The sequence below is a fragment of the Lemur catta genome, chromosome 11, assembly GCF_020740605.2.
Source record: "Lemur catta isolate mLemCat1 chromosome 11, mLemCat1.pri, whole genome shotgun sequence".
NCBI lineage: Eukaryota > Metazoa > Chordata > Mammalia > Primates > Lemuridae > Lemur > Lemur catta.
In genome coordinates, this window is record NC_059138.1 from 67,356,280 (window position 1) to 67,379,489 (window position 23,210).

At 36.7% G+C, this 23,210-nt stretch overlaps 1 protein-coding gene across 2 annotated transcripts in view; it reads right to left on the minus strand.

The window, feature by feature from the left end:
- The window catches only part of TMEM196 (transmembrane protein 196), a 52,722-nt gene extending 30,800 nt beyond the window's left edge, over nt 1-21,922 (minus strand). Inside the window, exon 1 of one of the 2 annotated variants that reach the window (XM_045564319.1) lies at nt 21,776-21,922. In XM_045564319.1, coding sequence (XP_045420275.1) covers nt 21,776-21,922 — 147 coding nt within the window. Of the gene's footprint in view, nt 1-21,757 lie in introns of both variants that reach the window. The other variant, XM_045564318.1, reaches the window with a different exon arrangement.
- Nucleotides 21,923-23,210: the final 1,288 nt, after the last annotated feature.

Here is a 23,210-nt window from a genome sequence, read left to right on the forward strand (position 1 = left end):
CACAAATTTCTAGAATACAGAACCAGTGCTGCTTTTAGAACCACGACGTAAAAGAAATTTGCTGGAATACAGCATGATGATTAAGACTAGAGACTCCAGAGTCAGGGATACATGGCTTTAAATTTGACTGTGCCACATACTAGTGGGATTTATAGAAGATACTTAAACTCTCTGAATCTTAACTTCCCCCTCTGTAAAATGGATATATGACTACAAGTATGCTATACTTATCTTACAATGTCATTAAAAGGATTAATGAGATAATGCTTTTGATGTTTTTGGTATATTTCTAATATCCAATAAATCATAAATAAATGGAACTATTAATAATAATTATTAGAATTATATAACAAATTTGAGCATCTAAGGGGTACAGAGCAGTGTCTGAATTCCTGAAAGAATAAGGAATATGTTATACATTTTTTTTTCTGTCATTCACAGAATCTTCCCCTGTGTCAAAACTGTGTTTCGGTTTGCTTCAGAATGCTCATGTTCCCTCCCCCATGGAGGTGGACTTTCCCATATCACCACCATATATACTCAGGGATTTGAGCACCATTATTCTTTCCAATCTCCGGCCCTAATATGCTGAGGTGCATTTAGCAAGATTTCAAGGCTTATAAGGGGACTGCCTTCTAGAAAATAATTATGAAACATATTAATTTGTATTTGATGCAAGGGAAATCTTCTAAGTGTTATCAATAACAATTGCTTCTGGATATGATATTTCAAAGCAAAATGTTATATCTAAAGTGAGTCCATGCTTCAAGAGACTAGACAATAACACAGGATGTTGGTCATCATAAAAGCTTTCGATTATTTTTAGCTTAGCCTACAATCATCTTGCAATTCAGTGTGTACATAGCCAGATGCACGACAGTCAATGAAAGACATCCAGGCTCACATTATTAGCTTCAGATTCACAAAATGAGTCTCAATCCTGTTTTCATTCATAACTTTCCTATGTCTATCACTCTTAACTACTGTTCTCTCAAAACTTGGAGGCACTATTGATTTTTCTCCCTCTTCCCAAACCTTTTTAATTAAATTAATTACTGTGTCTCATTAATTCTATATCCACAATGAACTTCTTGTTTCATTCAGGGCCTCACCAAGACTATCTAAGAGCTTTTGGTAGAGTCTCTCTGCCTTTTGTTCCTCCAATATCATTCTAAGTACATTCTAAGCATGATTTTGAGCACCTATTCCTTTTTTTTCTCCAATGGCTCTCCAAACTTCTTGGCCTGGCATCAGGGCCCTGATAGAGGGTTCCAATCCAATTTGTCAACTGGTCTCCTGCTGATCTTCTATACCCAAAGTGGACTTAGATAATTACGTACAATCTCAGTTTATCATCTTTGCTCATTCCACTTCTCTTCTTGGAAAGTTTTATTTATATTCTTACCTATTCTTCAGGGTCCATCTTACATTCTCTGATTAGATATGAGCCAATCTTTTCTTCCGAATTCTCATAGTAACTTTTCATGGGCCTCATTACATTTTCACTCATACCATAGTTTATTACCTATATTGTTAGACCCTAAACTGTTTAAAGAGGAGACTATTTTTTATTCATCTTTATAATTACCACCAGCAACCTACTCCTACTTGGAATACTTAGTGCGGTCCCTGGATTACAGCAGGCAATCATTAAAATGTTGGATGGAAGGGTAAGGTCTTTGGTTACAGTGCTTAACAGTCCGTCAGTTCTCAATAATTATTTATCGAATAGACAAAGTAAGAAATATAGTCTTGATCTCTATATTTCACTAAATAAATTGTTCTTTCTAAGATTATCAATGACACCTTGTTGACCATTCCCTTACTTTTGAAATACCCTCCTTGCTGCTTGCCGCTTGCATGGCTCTCCTGATTCCCCTCCTACTTTTCTTCCTGTTTCTCCTCAGTCTCTATTATTGGATTCTTTCACCCTCCTCATCCTTTAAGCCAGTATTTCTTTTCTTTTTTTTCTATTTTTTTTTTTTTTGAAGTTTCAGTTCTCTTCTTCTCACTCTCCTCTCTTTGTGGCTTTAGCTATTACTTCTCTCCAACAACTTCACTTGTCTACATATACCGTACTGACCTCTATCTGAACTCAGAAAAAGAATCCCAACTGTCTTTCTACGATGGTCTCCCCATATTCCAAACTACACATTTTTTATCTTTTCTTTCATCTACTTCAATGGCATCAATTACTTTGTGTGGCAGTAGAAAGCTGCTATTTTGCTGTTCAGAATTTACTTGTCTATCTCCTGGCAAAAATACCTCATTTACAAAATTTTTATTATTATTGTTTCAAAGATGAGGTCTTGCTATGTTGCCCAGGCTGGAGTGCAAGAGTGGTTACTCACGGTGGGACCATAGCGCACTGTGACCTCGAAAGCCTGGCCTCAGGGGATCCTCCCACCTCAAGTAAACCTCACTTTTCTGCTGAGGAAACCATCCATCCCTCACTTTGTCATGTGCATCTCATCTCCCAGAGTCTTGTGGACCACATTTAATGAATTAGCATCTTCTGTTCTCTTGATCACAGTGAGTGCTTCAGATATGACCACGTAAGTAAGGTCAATAAGAGGAAAAGAGAATAAATTCTAGAAATTTTGTTTCATTAGTCAAGGAAGCAGACACTTTCCTACTGGCCCTAGTTAGGGTGATGATATGGCCCCAGAATTTCTAGGTGCCACAGTATGAAACCTAAGAACAAAGCCATCTAGAAGAATCAGGCACTGAGATGTCTCACAAAAATGCTTTACATTCAGAGTATCCTAGTCATTGTCATCTTCCCTCTGAAAATATTTTCCTCCTTCAATATTTCTTACTTCTGGAAAGAGCACAGTTACCTATTCTGTTCTCATCTTTGACATCCAGGAGTCCTTATTGACGCCTGCTTCACAGCCCATGTACTTTATTCAGTGAATCACACAGTATTGTTTTTGTTTTTTGTTTTTTGGTCTCCAGAATATATCTGAAATATATTTGCTTCTCTTCACTTCCATTGCTCCAATTCTATTCCAAACTACTATCATCTTTCATCCATGTTACAGCAAAAGCTTCCAAATCATTTTTTCCATCCTTGCATTCATCAAATCCACTCCTCTCACCTTGTTACTTCCATGTTTAAAAGTCTTTCAGTGTTATCCCACCCCCTTTAAGACAAAATCTGAAATCTTTACATGGCCCATAAACTGTTTCCTGATCTGCCTTTTTCTCCAGGCTCAGCCTTTACTGACCTCTCGTTTAACTTTTTGAAACTCAACAAATTCCGTCTCACCTCAAGTGCTTGGCATAGGCTGCTTCCTTTGCATGAAATAGTCTTATTCTTCTTGAGCTGGCTAACTTCTATTTGTGATTCAACTTTCTGCCTTTCTTTCTGAAAGACCTTGTTAATTTTTTGGACTGAGTTCCCATTTTAAGCTCTTCTGGCACACTCACTTTTTCGTTTGTAGCATTGTAATTAAATACTTATTTGTATAATTATTTATCTGATGTTTGTCTCCCCTCCACAGATTATAAGTGTCTTAAAGGCATGAACAATATTTCCTTGTTTTTTTATTTCATCTCCTGCATATAGCACAATGTCTGATGCATAATTGATGCATGGATATTTCATGACTAAATGAATCAAAGAGGCACATCTTGTCTAAACTTCATTTATTTTCTTGCTCCTCCTTAAACCTGTTTCCATTTTAGTTTTTCTGGTCTCAGTACATTCTTTCATTCTCCTTAACCTGGGCAGAAAGTCAGCCTTAATTGCCAATCTCTATCACCTGCATTTTTCCAAGCCTGCTTTTCATTAAGTCTTGTTGAGTCTGCCTTCACAAACTTTCTCACATGTGCCCTTTCTATTTCTGTTCCTACTGGTGTTCCCTTCATTCTGACTCAATTTTTACATTAAATATGTACATAATCCCCCTTCCTTTGCGTGAAATACTCTTATTCTTCTTGAACTGGCTAACTTCTATTCATGATTCAACTTTCTTCCTAAATATCACTCTAATCCTTCACACTACTGCCTGGGTGATTATTCTTAAAATAAATTGATTCCAGTCACTCCTGTCCTCAAAACCTTTAAAACATTTTTAGTGCCTGTCCATTTCTAAAGAAGTATATAATTCAAATCCCATAGTATAGTACTCAAGTTCCTCACAGTTAAGCCAAGTCTACCTCTTAAGCTCTCTTCTTTCTGTGCATCCTGTGCTCAGAAACCAACACGCTCTTTGTTAACCTCAAGGTCTCGTGGGCCTTGCTTCCACCAGCCTACAATGCCTTTCTCTCCTTATCTTTTGTCAAACCTTCCCTACCTCATTTTTTCATGCTTGCCACCAAAGGCACATCTTTCATGAAGTCATCTGTTTTGCTATTCATCATCCCTTGTGCCTCTACAAGATTTGTATACACTTCATTCTGTGTCGAAATATATTTATTTAGATTTAGTAGGAGGAAGTACAGCTTGGTGATTTCGAGTGACTACTCTGGAGTCAGAGTGACTGGGTTTGAATCATTGCTCTCCCATTTTCCAGATTTGAGAAAGTTTCTTATATTATTCTCCCACAGTTTCTTCTTTAACTAGATGCATGAGAGTGCATACCTCATAGAATTGTTGTAAAATATTAAATAAAATAGTAGGTATAATTCACTTAGAAGAATTCAAGTGCCCAATATCTATTATTGATTATATTTCCCCTACCAACTATAAAGCTCTTAGATCTAGAGTCCAGTGATTACCTGTCTTCAAATTCTTAGCAAATTTCTTCCCTAAAAGTTAGCCTAATAATTATTTGTCAAATTGATTCACTGGGAAGGTCTCACATATCTTGAAGCTTTATGTTACCAAAACTACCTTGATAGTATCAGTTCTGTTAAAGGAACAAATATTTAGGAAAGCAAGGAAAGCAAGTGAAAATTCATTAGAATTTCAAAAAGGGGAAATTATGTGATAAAATGTCAATAAATCATAATTCCAACTCAACTAGAATACAGACATTAATCTTGTGCAAATAAGCTGAAACCTTGCAATAAATCATGAGTAGTGTTTGAAGTGTGTTGTTACCAGAGTGCAGTTTTTGATGGAATTGTTTTCTGTAGTCATGGACTAGGAGCTTCTCAACCAACTAGATCTGGCCATGCACTGCTGAGAAAAAGTTCTGCAATTCATAATTCCTAGGTGGCCAGTCCATTTTTCTTTGCCATTTATTTACATTAGGCAAGTCAATTGAATTTGCTGGGCTTCACCTTTAAAAGGAGAGAGCTGTACTGGATGGAATTGTGAGTCCCTTTCTGCTCTGACATTCTCTGATCACTAATCTATGTGACCCTATTTTCTTCCCACTCATTTTTAGCCAATATTTCTCCAGTATCTACAATGACATAAATCACAGCTTTCTGACACTGGACATATCATTTATAATGAAATTATATTTTCCATTCTTTTTATAAGAATAAGGAGACTAATGTTAATGTCACATGATTATAGAATCAAAAGGAACAATTCATGTGAAACTGCTTAGCTGTGGCTATAGGGCATGGCAGGTGTCAATCAATGTTTATTTTCTCCCTCCATGTGGAAAATTCCTTCTTGAACATCAAGATTCAGTGTAAATATTAACATTATTTGTGAAATCTTCTTCAATCTCTCTACAAAGTCCTAGTAAGGACTCAAAATATATGGTAGTAATGCCTATTTTAACCTTGATCATATTTATGATAATTATTGATTATATATCTGTCACTATAAAGTATTTTGAACTCCTCCTAGTAAGATATTATTTTTCAAAAAAATATTGAAACATTTAGCATGGGATCTGGCTCTAACAAACATTTCAATGAATATTTGTTGAATGGATAAATGATTGAATTTCAGGTCAGCAGGAAAAGTAGGAAAAAACCTCCTCTCTTCCCAAACAACTTTGGTACTTGATAGATGATACTTGAAATCTCGTTTTAAAAAGTCACACAGAGACTTTTATTTCACAATAAAAAATAAAGGTTGAAAGGCTTGTATCATGGGAGCAGATAACTTAGGTGTCCATTTTGGGAAATCTATACTGTAACATTCAACTGTTTCTGGTGTCTCTACCAGTCAACTCAGCCAATTCTGCCTTTCTAGTTCACCAGTAACTCAAATTGTCTTAAAGACTTTCCTTATCTATAGCTAATATCTTAGCAAAACAAAGCATGAGGGCTTTCCTGACCAGCTAATCACTTCTTTTGATCAAAAAGTATCCAGACAAGAGCTGTAAAATAGAAATCTAATGTAAGGAAGTCACAAATGTAAACCATATATATAACCACACTTGCTAGTAGTAACTTTCTAGTAGCAAAGACAAAAAGGTGAAATTAATTTTAATAATACAGTTTAACCCAACACATAAAAAGTATTATTTCCCATGCAGTCAGCCTAAAAAACATGATATATTTTACCTTCTTTTTTTTCCGTACTTAATATTTGAAATTCAGTTTGCATTTTATATTTGTCACCCATCTTACATCAGACTAGCCACATTTCTAAGGCTCAATAGCCACATGTGGCCAGTGGCTACTGTATTTGACTGAAAATCTAGATGATGCTCAATTCTAGAAATGGCCACAAGTCAAGGAAAAACAAGTTTTCTCCCAAATATCTAATCACCCAGGGCATAACAATGCTTTCCTAAATTAGCTGGTTTCAGTTTTTCGAGAGCTCTAGAGGCAGTTTGCCCTCTTCCATGCGTAAGTTTCTGAATAACCTATAGTGTAATGTCTCTGAAACTTGGATCTTTTAATGCAGCAGATACTTTCATCTTAATATTTTATAACCATCTCCCCCACGTCTCCCTCTGAAAGACAATTCTGAAGGTCTGAGGACCTAAGATGGTGCACCTTAGCTAGAGCTGAAAAAACATTGGCAAAATCATGAATCAAAGTTACACTTTTTTCTTCAAAATAACTGTTCCTTTGAGAAAATCTTGTACTTTAATTATAAGTGATTGGCATACAAAGATTGTGAATATTGCTTATATTTTATGATACTTTAATTTCTTAACTTCATATTAGAAAACTAAGCTCATCCTATCACTAGTAAGTATACTATATTCATGGTAAAAAATAAATTCATGAAAAAGACTACCTTTTATAACGTGGCACTAGCCAAAAGCATTTATCTTCATAAAGTGTTTTGACATTTTTTTAAAACACTGTTGGATTAAGTCATTTTATATATATATATATACACACACACACATATATTTTTATATATATATAAAATAAGTACATAGTTTTTCCTAAGCACTTCAGGCAAATGGTATAGTAAATATGTTAATTTTGATTCATATATGTTTTAAGCAAAAAGAAAACATTCAGCAAATATTCATAGCTACAGGACTTTGACATTTCCAGTCCAACTTTTTCTGAATGTTCGTTGCTTGATAAATGAGCTTTGGAATCTGTTTTTAAAACCTTTTTAAAGGCAATTCACTTACTTATCTAAATTGATCAATAGCTCTTGTGGGTTTAGAAAATATTAGCGAACTTCTAAAAATTAGTTCCCATTTCCCAGTTGGTCTGGAAAAGCACCAGGGAGAACATGCCAAAATTTCTGTAGGAAGGCATTTCTTTGAAATTTCCAAATGGGTGGAAACCTGTGAAATCTGTAAAAATACTTATTATATTTCCATTATAGCTTAGCAGTGCCAATAATTTAGGATCATTCCTGTTCAGTTGGGAGCAGTAGCCATATAACTGCATTTTCCTTTTGATCAAGAGCCTCTTTTGAGGATACGTAATATTTTGAGACTTCTGTAGAAATAGCGTTAAAATCAAAATTAGGTGATTTAGGCTCTTTCCTGGTTCTATAGCTAGCTAGCTGTACTAATTCTCTGGGCTTCAGTTTACTTATCTGTAAAATGATAAATTTAGAATAAACTATTTCTAAGTCTCTATCCATTTTATATTGTGTGACTGACTTATAATTCTCAACCAACAGGAAAACATTTTAAAGACAGTGCACCTCAAATCAGAATTCTATCTCTTTTTTACCCTCAGCTATTGACTACTTGAGTCTAGGACTTGATAAAAAAGGAGAAGCCGCCCTAGACTCCTCTCACCATTGGCCATTAACTGTGCCAGACTCTTTGCGCCTTCACTCGAATTTGTCTTGCTCTCTCTCTCTCTTTTTTTTTTTTTTACAATAGACAAAGATAAAACCAACAAAAAACATCTCCCACTGCAGCTCTAAATCCAATCATCTTTCATCTAGTCCAAGACTTTTTCTCTCTCATATTTATATTCTCCCTTGCTACTCCATTATTCACATCAGCATGCAAAAATGCTCCAAAATCTCCCCTAAAAGTAAAAACTTTCCCTGACTCCAAATCTTTTTCCATTTATTGCTCTAGTTCTGCACACACCCCATATTCCTACACCACTAAGCCTCCACTTACTGTTTCTAGATTCCTATTTCCCATTCTCTCCTCAGTACACTTTAGCCTGGCTTATATTCCCATCGCTTTACTTGCACTACCTTTGCTAAGGTAAACAATGACCACCACATTCTGGTCCTCATTGTACAAGGAAGGTCTCTCCTTTGGGCTTCTCTGCCACCACACTCTTCCAGTCCTCAGCATAGTTCTCCGGGAAAACTTCATCTCTTTTTCCTTGTCCCTCGTCACTATCCAGTCTCTGAATATTACAGTAACTGAAGGCTTCGTGTGAGTGGTTTCAGACAATCATGTGGATTTAAGTACCTTGTATATTATTTACTGATTGCTCCCACACTGAGGTTTCCAGCACAGCCCTTCTGAACTCTAGACGCACCTATCTAACTGTCCACAGCATCTCCCCATTTTGATATCTCACTGGCACCTCTACCTTTACAGGTCACAAATAGATTCTTGATCTCCTCCCACCCTGCATCTCTCTCTCCCTCTCTCTCTCTCTCTCTCTCTCTCTCACACACACACACACACACACACACACACACACACACACATACACAGAGGTTTTCCCTTTTCTAATCATCTACTTCTCAAAAGAGTAAGTGGAAACTCTACCCTACCAGTTGCTGATTCTCCAAATCTGGGAGTCATTCTTAATACCATCCTCTATAATGGCACATAATCAAACACAATGTCTTCCTTTACCCATGCCACCTCCTCTCTCATCCTAGTGACCATTGTATCACACATCCTAGTAGCCTCCTGACTACACTTGTGACTAACTTGTCTGACTCCAGTATGTTTCTAAACAGCAGCCCAGAATGATCTATTTAAAATGCAAATATAATCTTGTCTCTTTTCTGCTTAAAAACTTTCAATGTCTCCTACTAAAATTAGGAGGAAATAAAAATATTGTCACATGTATATAAAGTTTTAAGTGATTTCCCCCCCATTTGCCTGCCCACTTCACCCAGTGCTTTCTACCTCCGCCTCCTCCTTACTTGCCACAATCCAATCACCCCAGTCTTCATTCAGATCCTCGAACACACCAAACCTTTCCTATCTCAGGGTCTTTACCCATGCTGTTCCCCAGCTTGGAACAATGCTCTTTTCCCTCTATGTCTGAGTAATGCCTCATCTTCTTCAGAAAATACTTCTCCCTTCCAGATGGTTTTCCCAATTTCCCTACTGTTAATAAAATTCTTTTGTATTCTTTATAAGCCTACATATTTTCCTGTTTAAGATGGCACAATCTGTAATTTTAATTTGTCCATTATTTAGTCATTATCCATATTCCCTTTTAAATTAGGCTTCAGAATATCAGGGTTTTTTTTTTTTTTTTTTTTGAGGCAGAGTCTTACTCTGTCACTTCTGTTAGAGTGCAGTGGCATCATCATAGCTCACCCGCAGCCTCCAACTCCTAGGCTCAAGCAATCTTCTTGCCTGAGCCTCCTGAGTAGCTGGGACTATAGGTGTGCACCACCACATGGGGCTAATTTTTTTTCTATTTTTAGTAGAGACAGGGTCCTGCTCTTGTTCAGGCTGGTCTCGAACTCCTGACCTCAAGCGATCCTCCGGTCTTGGCCTTCCAAAGTGCTAGAATTGCAGGCATGAGCCGCTGCACCCAGCCGATCATGATTATTTTATTCACTGCTAGATCCTTAAGATCTGACTCAGAATGTGGTGATGCTGGAATCAGTATTTGTTGATTAAATCTAAGGAAAAAGAACTGAGGAGAGTGAGCAGCTGGCTCATGAGAATGAGGACAGGAGCCTGCCCTCTTGTGTTCCCACAGAGCTCTTCTTCCACACGCCATTGCCCTCCCTCTCCTTGTCTCATCCCCACTCGGTGTGGACCAGGAAGCTCAGGCCCATTAAGTATTATTGCCATTGACCTCAACATTGACTTGGCTCCATCTTCAGCCTAGTCCCCAGGAGTCCCAGGCCCCGAGCTGTGCTATCTCACTATCCAGTTCCCCGGGCTTTCTCTGCCTTTGTTAGATTTACAGACCTCCTCAATGGCCTTGGCTTTCAGCTTTCCCCTCTCTCAATTCTCCTGCATTTTTAGCAGAGTGTTCATCTTTAAAAGAAGCCACTTTTCCACCTTCCTATTTTTCTTTCTTTCTTTTCTTAGTCCATGGAAAACCCTGCTAGTTATGTAGTGTTGATTTTTCCCTTAAGCTCAAACTAATTTCTTATTTTCCACTCCAGAATGAAGCACCAAAATAAAGTAAGGCATATAGATCCATACACCATGTTTCCTCCACTCCAGAAAATTTCACAAGCAGTTTAACTGGAAAAAGGTAAATATTCATCTCTATCACTAGAGGCATGACCTCACACAAATATAATCAACTGCACAGAAAAAAGCGAAATACAGAAATGATAAAATGTGCAAGAGATATGTTGATGTGATCAGCTGTCCTCCATTAGCACCAGGCCATCTTGGTGGCTTAGCAGAGCAGAAGAGATAGAAAGCAACCGCAGCAGATACAGGAATTACATCAAAAGCACTCACAGGAGAGATGAAAACAATACCTACACAGTGTTAAATGAGCAGGTACATAAGGTGGTGAGATAAAACTTTTCAGAGACTATGAAGTAACTGACTGAAATATGAACACAATAATAAATTTCAGAAGGAATCATCAGACATAATAAGTAGCTAATAGGCATGCCAAATTCTTCTAAATAAATCAAGTCCAAAAAATTGTCAGACTTTCCACTGGCCTGGGACCCAAATCCTTCAGTGTACATATCATCCTTGATTCTTAGAATCCTATTTCTTCATATCTCTGCACCCCCCCAGAGTTCATGTAATGAATTTTTCTTGTTTTTAATGCATTATTCATTGTGTTCTGTTACAATTCTGTTTTGTGATGGTTTTTCTTTTTTTAAAAATAATCTCTTGAATATTTTGAGCATGCTAGGTGAATAAGGCTTTTAGATGTTAGAGCTGTTTCTGAATCAAAAGTGATAGAAAAATTATGACTAAACTAGTGAATTTTGATAAGAGGGACTTTGAATTTGCCATATATTTAAATGTCAATTTAAATTATCTAAATCTTAGTTATGGTCATTATTCACATTATTCCTTAACATAAAAGAAAATCCACCTCATAGATGGCAGTGATAAAATCAGAAGAGTTTATCTTTGGTTTCTAAAGTTTTTTATATTAGTCAAATACAATAAATGAGTAAATTTTAAGATTAAATTTATATAAAAATTTAAGATTATGATTTCTTCTGTAGGGAAATAAAAAGGGATGTAATTGATAATATTATCAGTATCATTTTATTTATTAAGGTAGCTTAGACTTCCTATATACATTATACAGGACCTCTGTATGATATTCATAATTACAATTTAATAATTCAATAATTACAATTTAATAAGTATTTTATGTAACTTAAGGTAATTTCATATTATTGTGGGTTATCCCAATTTGCATGACTTTTGCTTACACTTTTATATTTAAGATACTTTCATGTCAAATGTGAGCAAAATGAACTTAGATACTATATTAGGACAGCATTCAAATAAAATGCTCACAACCCAACACATGTGGAAACTATAACGTAGTTTAAAATGTAGATGATAGATTTAGTGAAAGAGAAAGAAAACAATTATTCCCTTGGGTGCATGGCAGCTTTGAACCTGATATATGACCTGTTCTCACAGAGTTGAAAATAGCCAGTGAACCTAGCAGATTAGAGAATGAAAGTTTTGCTCTTCCCTAGAATTGCCAACACAACAGATGAATGTTCATCCAACATGCATGGCAGTTTCCGAAAGCCAGCCAGTTAGGGAAAGGAACTGCAGCTGCACAGAGGGTCACAGCATTATGACCCTCAAATTAGGGCAGACCAAGTGCAGCTTATATTACATTATCAAAGGCAATTAGCAACTTTTTCCTAATAATTCCTTATCTTCCCACCTGTCCTGTGCCCACATGTGTGTGTGCATGCACCCACATATATTCCTTTCTGTAGGTTGATTGGGTTGCGTTCTACTCCTGTTACTGATTTCACTTTCTGATCTTAAAAATCACTAAATCCTAAATCCTTTAGGTTCTTATTCCATGAGGGAAGAAATTTGTCTGCTGAGATAAATGGTATAATTAAAGCAGTTGGAATTATTAGGCAATGTGGTATATTACAAACATAAACTGCCATTGCTATTATTATTAATGTCATCATTATTATTTTAATTCCCCAGAATAATCCATATAGAAAAATAATTGATAGAGGACAAGTAAAAAAAAAAAACTAAGAATTTCAACATCCCAGCCAATGATAATGAGAAAATCAAACACACATCTCTATTTGGTAGAACAAATGAGACTTATGCCTCATACCCTGTTATTCCAACATTGACCTAAAATAATTATTCCTGGGTCTCTGGAACATGTACACTAAATGACAACTATTAATAACTATTACAAATGCCCCAAATCAGTTATGGTGTGTGCACATTTTCTAGGAGAGGGCATATGACCTAAATGTTAGCAAGCCTAAAGTCTAAGGTCAATTCCATTAATAGTCTTATAGTTAGATTACCTTCAGAAACATATAAAAATAAAATATGCCTATGTTACACAAATAGAAACCACACATAGAATATGGATTTTCCTGGAAAATGGCAAAAGCATGCAGTCATTGTTGTGGATCAGACATGGTTATTAAATAGCTAACGTGTATTGAAAACTTTTTTATAAATATTATATTTAATTTTTAGAACTCCATGTGATAAGAAGTAGTATTACTATTTTATTTTGAAGATGAAATAACTAATTGTTCTATAAGGTAATGTAACTCATCTAAACAATTAGAAAATGTTAGAACTAGAATTTGAATACAGGTCTTAATAGTTCCCACATTTATTTTCATTTCTTTGTGTTATGCCCATACCTCCAATTAAATGTAGAAGTTTCTATTTTTGTATGCCAGCCAGCTGTGAGAGATGAATTGAACACAAGGAAATTATGAGTTTACAAATCCACCATCAACAGGAATGACACTTGAAAATGGAGTTAGATTTGTGATGGTAAATTTACATTTTCTTAAATTTCAAGACTTCCCTCGAGTCTTTCTTTAGATTCAGGATAAACATCTTGGAACAAAGCTGGCGTTCTGCCTTGAAATTGAGCACTCATGCCTAGGTCCAACTGTCTTGGCCTCATGATCATTGAGCTCTACCCTGTAGAGCAGTCTAAAGACTAGTTAGGGAATCAAGAGTAGACTAGTCTTACCACTCTTGCAGGACTCTTTTAAAGCTGGGACCCTCTTATTTAGATGAGGTAGATCTTCACTGACCAGTTTTTATATGAACTTATCTCTGCTTTAACAAGGTTCGTCTTCTAAATCCTACTGAAATACTCCATTTCATTGTCCTTTCCCTCCTTCTCCATGACTGTGCACATGTGAATAGCTTTACTTAGCACATTTTCCCTTCTCTGCCCTCTGGAAACCTGCCCAACTCCAAGGCCTAGATGAAGATTCCTCCCAATGAACAAGTCATTTCTGATCCTCTCAATGATACCTCTTATTTTGAACTCCATTTAAATTTGTTTTGTGCCTTCCCGACTTGCCATCATAATATTTAAGGATAATTTGAGATGAATAATTTAGTTGTATTTTTTAAGGCTAAATCTTAAGCTTTAATGGAATGGATAATTTTGATTCAATATCTCAGACTGCACAATTCTGATAACATGGGAGTTGTGCTTGTTGACTGGTTGACTATGCCAGTCTCTTCTGGAAAAATAGATTAAAAGAATGATTGAGACCTGGTCTTTATGTTGTCCTGTCAGATTCATATATTCAGGATTGGAGAGCAAATAATGAGGTCAGGCCTCAATGAACGACTGTTTCATGAAAATGTCCACAGTTCCACACAATGCAATAGGAAAAGTACCAGCTTTGAAATAAGACTGCACTGGCTTTAATACTGATTCAGCTGATTAAATAACAATGGACCCTAGGTAAGTTCCTTTCTCTACTTAAACTTTATAAAATACCACATTTTTCACAAAGTTGCTGAAATTAGAAATAATAATGCATGTGGCAGAATTTGGATATTAGTTAACCATGAATAAATCATGTCTAGTATCATTTCTATAGGTTAAATAGATTAAAGCACCCTATTTCTCAAGTTGACCTATTTTACTATTAATATTTTCTTTTTATTTTGACCACATAATTTGTCCAATATTTAATAATAGAATATGAACTAATGGAATTTAGAATTGCTTCTCAAGAATCTTAATACTGGTGCTAAAAAAATCATGGTCATTAATTGAGATTATAGTAGTCTTTGTTGAAATCTAAATATTTAATTGATACATCTGTTAAAAAACAATTTGTAATAAACATTTCTTCAAAGCTACTTGGGTAGTTCAAGCAAAACCATTACAATTTTCCAAGATAGCAAGTGTTTTTCACTAGAGGTATTAATTTGTACTTTTGACTTTTTGACAAATACTTATGTAGTTCTAGATATTTTTAAGGGTTTTGTTTTGTGCCATAAATAGTAGTCACCACATCCCCACTATTTGATTTGCCTAATTTATATTTAATATAATAGTCTAATTGATCTAATTACCAAATATCTTTATGATACAGCTTCTACTGCCCTCTCCTACTCCAAACAAACAAATAAACAAACAAACAGAAAACAAAGGAGAGATGTTTTATAGTAACAGCTATTTCTTCATTTACTTTTAGATTAAACCTTTACATGACTTTTGTAATGTAGATATTTGGTACATTTTTATAGTTGCTAATGTATATACCTCAATTAAATCAAAAGCTGACTAGACACATATGGCATGTGAACAACAACAAAAAAAGAATGAGTCAAAAACTAGGGTTGATTAAGGGTGTGGGAGAATGTTGAAAGCCAGTGCACCACTAGTGGACTCTAGGTCCCAGGCAGTCAAGGAGCAGCACAGGGCAGCAGAGTGGAGGCAGCAAATGATGCTCACTGAGCACTTACTCCACACCAGGCTCAGCACTAACAATCTTGTAAGCATTGATTTCTGAGCTTCACAACAACTCCATGAAATAGGTACTAGTATCTTTTCCTTTTATAAATAAGGACACTGTGACTTAGTGAGAAAACATAACATTATCCACTACCACAGTTTGGTTGAGACGTATGAATCCAATCTGACTGTCATTCAATTTGAATAAAGTATATATCGATTAGATCTGCAATCATGAGAAGGACTGCATGGCTTTGTGCTTCACAGAGGAAAGCAGTTAAATGATTTCTTTTCTTTTTATCTATCCTAGGAATACACACAATGAGAATCTTTATATACTGTCATTTAATTATCTGGGGGTTGTCAATTTGGCATGTTAAAACATGTGTCTGCAGAATGGGACACCAGATGATTTTACTAGATTGCTCAAACAATACAGTCAAATATTTCTACCAACCCTGGACATAGTTATTTAGGTATAGACATGCCATTTGACTGAGTGGGAATATATAGATATATTTTATATGTATATATGCTTGTGTGTGTGTGTGTGTGTAGGTATAACTTTTTAAATGCAGTGGTGAAATGAAATTTGGTTCACTTCACAAGTGAAATGATCTTTTTGACCCAACATCATTTGAACATAAAAGTGTGATGGGGCTTCCCACACCTTTGGTCATGTGTGTACGGATTCATATGCATGTACACACACACCAAAATCTATTGCAGTTTTTACTGAAGCTAAAGACAGGCATTTCAGGGTGAATGAATCTACCAGTACAATTAAATGTTGCCTGAGAACTAAGTGAATATACAAAAAGTTAAATTGCTTGGCTATATTGGAAGTAGACATTGGATAATTTGGCCAATAATTAAGCCAATACAGTGAGTCAACTCAGATATTTTAGGCAAAAATATTGAAAGTAAGAAGTTTGACTTTATTAAGATCATGTTTCTATCGAGCTGTCAACAAGTAGGTGACTGATGCAAATATTATCACTTATCCCAAATGTTTCTAGGACAAAGACTTCAAGACTAGTTATATCCCTAGACGAAGGCCAAAAGCCCAAAGCAAATTTTGTCACAGTCTCTGCATAGAAATTCCAACACATGCCACTTACACATGGACAGAGTTTAGACTAACAAAATCTCATCAGATAATGGCAAATTTCACCACTTTTCTTCCATTGCCCTATTATCAATCAACACCAGAAATGGACATATATTTATATCTCTTTTGATACACGGTATAAGTTCTTGAATAATAATTATATTTTTTAGTAGCTTTGCTTGTCTAACTTATCTAATTGACATTTATCTAATTGCCTGTTCCCTAGATTACCAGTAGCATTTGAGAATGAGAGTGTGAATCATATAAGAAAGAGAATCTTTACTGGGCTCTACAGAATCCATGAATGAGATTCATTATATCAAAAAACTTGAGCCAAAATTATGTTATATGCCAAAAAAACCCTATTTTTCTACATGGAGAAATGCCTATGAGATTGTAATAATATAATGGTGACTAATTTTGATAAAGAGGGAAGACCTCGTTTTAATTTTTTTAAACATTTGAAAGAATATATTCATGAATTAGTTGTATAATTAAAATTAATTTTAAATTTGGTATACATGTATATTTGTTATTTTCTTCTGAAGATAGAGGCCATGTTTTCATATCATAGAAAAAGATATGAATCCCTTATATTACGTATTTTGACCCTGGAGAAAAATGATGTATTATCTGGTCAGAGATATGCTAGCTTCAGATTGTGTATATTTGAAGTAACTGTTTGGGGGGTTTTTTTTTTACTTTATTGTTTTGTTTGTTTTTAACTAATTATACTTGACAGATATAAATATTGAAATAATATTTTGGAGCAGGTATCATTTGTATGCAGTACCACATTTGTGCTGCTATGCTATGGATCAGAATGTATAGAGGTGAATTGCAACGAAATCTTACAATTGGCTGAGTTGTTGCCATGGTGAATCAGGAGTCTACAGAAAAGGTATGTGCATTGATTATGCTATAAATTTCACTCAAGCAAAATATCATATTTATTAAGCATATAAAGTTATGATAACACCTCAAGTATGTCCAGAAAAAAAAGCAATAAAATCACTCAAACATTAAATTATTTAGATGAGAAAAAATTTAAATATTTTAAAAGACTACCTTGTGGGTACATGTGGGAGAATGAGATTTAGAATAGTTCTTTTAATAAATTAAATTTTATAGACTATTATTAGATATAGATGAATAGAATTGTAGCATGGTATGTATCAAATACAACTCAGCATCAGACTTTGTTATGGATACCACTGTATGAATCTCTAGATGTCCAAATGCCAACCTAAAGCAACAAAATAAAATTCTCATTGATTTATGAATCTGCAGACTACTAAATACAGTCCATTCCCATTATACATGATGTACTAGTGGCTGAGAAAAGTGACTTTCACATAGCCACTTGGAAACACAGTCCTGTCTATTTAACTCCCTGTTCATAAATCTTGCACATCAGTTATAATTCATGTGACTATATCTTTACCAAAGCATCTTACTCAATGGTTTATTCACTGTTATCTAACAGTTATTACTTCTGGTTTTGTGCTTTCATTGTAAATTGCTACATTAGCTTTAACAAAGAATCAAGAGGAAACAAAAATGCTATAAAGAATTGTATAACTTTCTTTATAGTTAAATATTTTTTTTCTTTCTAATTGCCCACATTGTTTTAGACTGATCACAGGAAGCATCCCTGACTGATTATGAAATAGTGACTGGAAATAATCTGTGTAAGCATCCATCTCACACATTTTAAGCCCTTACCTTTATTTTGAGGCAACTCCTTTGTTTGGGGCCAAATAATCAAAACACAGTAGTTGTCTAAATCCTTAGTGCACTACTCCTAGATAAAAAGATTATGATTTCAAGGTCTCTCCATACAAAAGTAATCCCTTCATAGTGCAGCTTTTAGTTCCATTGAATTTTAAATTTAATTCTGAAAGCTTATAATAATGATATTAATATATTGAAAAAGCTTTATGGCACCAATCAAAACATAGCCTGATTATATAGACTATGTGTATCCTGACAGGCTAATTATTGCAAAATCTCATTTGATATTCATAAGTAATACAGATTTTTAATTTATAAATTACTAAAGAGATTAATAATTTTCTACCTGGCTTCTCTCTGCATCTCCCTGGAGTTTCTGTGGAAAGTAAGAATTGATACTATTATTATTAAAAATATAAGGAAATAAACCTCTTGACTCAGACTGGCACACAGCTTCCTATGGTCTGGCCCCAATCACTCTTTCTATTCTTATTTTCCTCTCACACACCTACACACCAGAAAATAGAAGAGCCTACTCTTCCTGGAACACACCCCATCCTGTGCCATTTCTTTGCCTTAATCCATGATGCCTGAAAGGCTCTTTTTTCTCACACCCTCCACTGCCAGTTTGTGTATCCAGTATAAGCTGCTCATATTTATTTAATGCTTACTACATGCCATCCATCCATTTTGCTGGGGCCATTCCAATCAGCCCTTCATCTCACCCAGTTCCATATCCTCAGATTCAACCAACCTCTGATTGAAAATATTAGAAAAAAATAAAAATAAAAAACAATACAATAATAAAGAAATACAAAAATACAGTAGAAAAACCCTTTACATAACGTTTACATTGTATTAGATATTATGAGTAATCTAGAGATGATTTAAAGTATATAGAGGGGCATGCCTAGGCTATATGCAAATACTTTGCCATTTTATATGAGGGACTTGAGCATCCATGGATTTTGGTGGGAGTCCTGGAACCAATCCCCTGCGGATAGAGAGGGCCAACTGTATTTAATCTGTGCCTTGTAACAACTCTATTTTACAGGTGAAGAAACTTTGGCTAGTCACCCCACTAGTAGTAGATGGTAGATCTGGGATTTGCAATCAGATAGTCTGACTTCAGATCTTACACTGTGATACATTAATTAACAGTGTGGTATATTAATTCTAAGTCCCAATAAACTTCGAAGATCAAGAGTAAAATAATACTTCTTTCATGGATAATTCGTTGACTACCTCAACCTTTCTTCCCCTTTTCTGTCCCTATATCTCTCTGAGATCATACTCTAACTTCTTACCACTGACAAAGTTAGTGATACACCCATCATATTTCCTCTACTAGGCAGTACCCTTTTGAGAACAGTGCTCTGATTCATCCTCATAGTCTCTGTAGTAAGTAGTAAAATGCCTTTTACATGCTAAGCCCTCTACAAATATTGGTTATAGAAATTCATCATTCAAGGAATTGAGATAGTTTGGACTGTATGACAAAGGAGGTCCCCCAAAGAATTTTTAAAATCTACTTAGCTGGCCTATCATTTGGTAATCACAATAGTCCCAGCTGGTTATTTATTTCTTCACAAATTTGATATTTAACTTGGGTTCATAAAAGCGAGCAACAATTTGGACATTCCAATTTCAAACCCATTCATTTGGTCGGACGTATTTGATTTTACTGAATCAGTCAATAAAATTCAAAACTATTGTGCCAGGAAACCAGGAGAATTTTTCTTACTCTAAACAACCGTAATATTAAGTAGTCTGGAAAGATAGAAAAAAATCACTTAATTATTTTTCTTACATGATACCAAGCCAAAGTAACTCTTTTTTTATTATTCTAAAAGATAAACTGGATACTTTAATATTATTTAGAGACAACCTAATTTCATTCACTCAATTTGTGGAATTTCAGGTGGGTTTTACTTGAGTGTATTTAAGGCTTCTCCCCCTTAAATCATCAAAAGATCACCTTTTCTCCTCCTTGTTCTAAATATTGATATTATAATTCATTTTGACAGTTCTCCAATAGAAGTTTTAAAGTCTTATTTCTGTTTATATAACAACAAGAACAATAACTTCAACTCTCAAAATAATTACTATGGCATATAAGATGAAGAATTGTCAGACTTAAGATGTGCCTTTTATCTTTTCAAACTCTAACATAACATATACATTGGCAAAAATTACATAATAAAAGTCAAGGTAATTATTTGGAGGTTGATTGTAACTTACTGAATTCAGAACAAGGATTCTTGGATGAATTCAATGTTAGAATTGAACACTATTTTTCTTTTTCTTTTCTTTTAAGTTCTGCAATTTAAAAATATTTATCTCACTTGGAAAAATTAACATATAAAGACTAATTATCCAAAGTATAATTTTACCAGTTTTAAGAAGAATGCTAGAGAATTTCTCAAAAATGAATTACTTTGGGATGATTTTTATTGAATTCCTAAATTATGATTTTCTTTTAGTAACTTAAAGCTTAAGTAATTAAACCATGATTGTTAAATGTATTACGAATTATCAGTGACAGAGTAACCTCATATTAAATTATCTTGAAAAATAGGATCATACTGGAGACTCAGAAATGCATGGCAGCTATATAACTTTAAAGGAGAGAAAAAAACTTTTTCTCAATTAGGTCCACACTGGCAATAGTCCTGAGTTATTTTATTGATCCTTGGTGGAAGTAATGGGTCTCTAAGGCTTACCTAGAAATTTACCCTAAGTAAATAAACAAGAAGCTTGTTGAGTCTGCCATCTAACATAGAGAAAACTATGACAGTTTCTCTGAGAAGTTAGGTACTCTTTAAGCTGAATTATTCCTCAAGCTGAATTATTCTTCAATTAGAACGTTGTATATCTTACTATTTGTTGTCTCTAACTTATTGTGTAGAACTTACAAAAGAGTATTCAGAGGTGAAGTATCAGACAGCTAGCAAGGGAAAATTAAGAACAATGTTTTCTGGAATGAAATGCACCCACATCCTTCCTTTCACACTCACACCACATTTCTCTTTTTGTCATATTGGTGTTGCCTTTGGTGTACCTTGCACACTATTGCCCAGAGATCAATGCATAGCTACCCCTGCTTGTTCCCTGGTACAGAAAAATGATGTAACACTCTCATTTTGATTTTCCTTGTAAAAGGAAACGAAGACTAAGTGAGTCTGCCCTTGACAGGTGTGACCTCTCCACCCCCGCCCCCCAATCCCCTCCATCAGCACCACTGAGCTGCCCTTTGCAGAATCAGCCAGTGGAAACTAACCCCCTACTCCTTCAACTTTAAACAAAGCCATTTAATTTGATCTTAAGCCCAGGTAAGGGGAAAAAAAAACACTAATAAATAAAAGGACAACATAAAGAAACAGAGCTTGCCAACAAGAACCTACATGCAAGCCAGAGGAGATTTATGATTTTGTTTCCCAAGGAGAGAGTGACTAAAGCGCGCACACTGACCGTCACCGTAAAGAGGTAAAGAGAGAGTGAAATGGCTCAACGTACACACACCCCGCTCCATACCGGGGACGAGTCTCCAAGCTGCGGCTTGTGCTCTCGGAGGGCCAGGCTGAAGCTGACCGCCCCCACGGCCACGCTGGACACCCCCAGCCCTATCTCCAGCACAGAGAGCACCAAGAGGCTCCCAATAATCTGGCCGCTGGTGCACATCCTTCCTCGGTCATCATTCCTTCCAGATCAGAGAGGGAAACCAACCATCCACCTTTTTTTCTTCCACTATCCTTCTTACCCCTTCCACCCCCTACCAGATCCCCAAACTTTTCTGTCTTCACCAGCAAGGCATTAGCCACAGGACCCGATTTCCAGAAACGGAGACCCTCTTCTCTGAGCAGGCCGGGGACGGAAGAGCTGCTCCACCCCCCTGGCACGTTCAGACAGGGACCGTAGAAGGATCTTCTTGGGGTTGGTGGCGAGAGTCCAGGAGGAGAGGGCACACCGGTGGCAGGGCTTTTAAGAAGGAACCTGAAACCTGGAGGAGCCCAGGGAGCTCGCAGCCCGGCTCGAGGCGCTGTCCAGAGTCCCGCCGCGTCCCCAGCCTCCGCAAGGAAGCGCCGCTCCCTCCGTACCCTCCCAGACCTTTGCAGGCTCCCTTCTCTTCCCTTGCGGAGGAGATGAGCTTTGCTCCCCGGAGCTCCGAGGGGACACTGCTCGGAGCTTCTCTGTCCCTCGCCCTCTCGTCTCCTCGCCTTTGTTTCCGCGGCAATGCCAAGTGCAGGAGCGAGTCTGTCTGCCGGTGCCCGGGCGGAGCGGGCGGCTGGTATTCAGCACCACGCTCCTCGCGGTTGCTGTGTCGCCAGAAAAAGCGACCTTGTCTGATGGCCTCTTTCCGTCTGGGATTCTTCTCCCTCGTCGTCGTCCTCTTCCTCCCCCTCTCTCTTGATCTGATTCTCTCTCATTGCTATGACCTCATAGGGATTTAGGAGGTGGACGGAGGAGGACAAAGCCTGATGTGTTTGTGGAGGTGGGACCAGTACTCCCGGCTGGCCTTTGGTCTGCCCCGCCCCCGGGCCGACCCTGACCGCAGGCTTCCGAGCGATCCCCACCTCTGCGTCTCCCCCACGCGCTCCCTCCTGGGCTTCTATCCGGCCGAGAGGGGAGGCGATGCCTGCGTCAACGCGGGGCTCATTCTGTGCAAAACTTTCTTCCTCGTTGTGTACTGGGGTGAGGGGGGCAGTGAGCAAGGCAGACAGCAGAGCAAAGGCAGACTCCTAATTTAACTAGGACCCCCAGGGACCCTCACCAAGGGCTCTTCTGTCTAGTATCGCTAGCTCCAAGCTTATGCAGAAGGAGCGTCCACTGCCTGCTACCACGACCTGTCACCTCTGTGTCTGCGGGTGAAGAAGCTTTAGGCTGGGGCCGCACTTCTGCGGTGATGATGTCCCTCCCCAGCCCGCAGACTCTGGCTTTCCTAGAAGCTTTGCCAAACGTTCTGGGATGG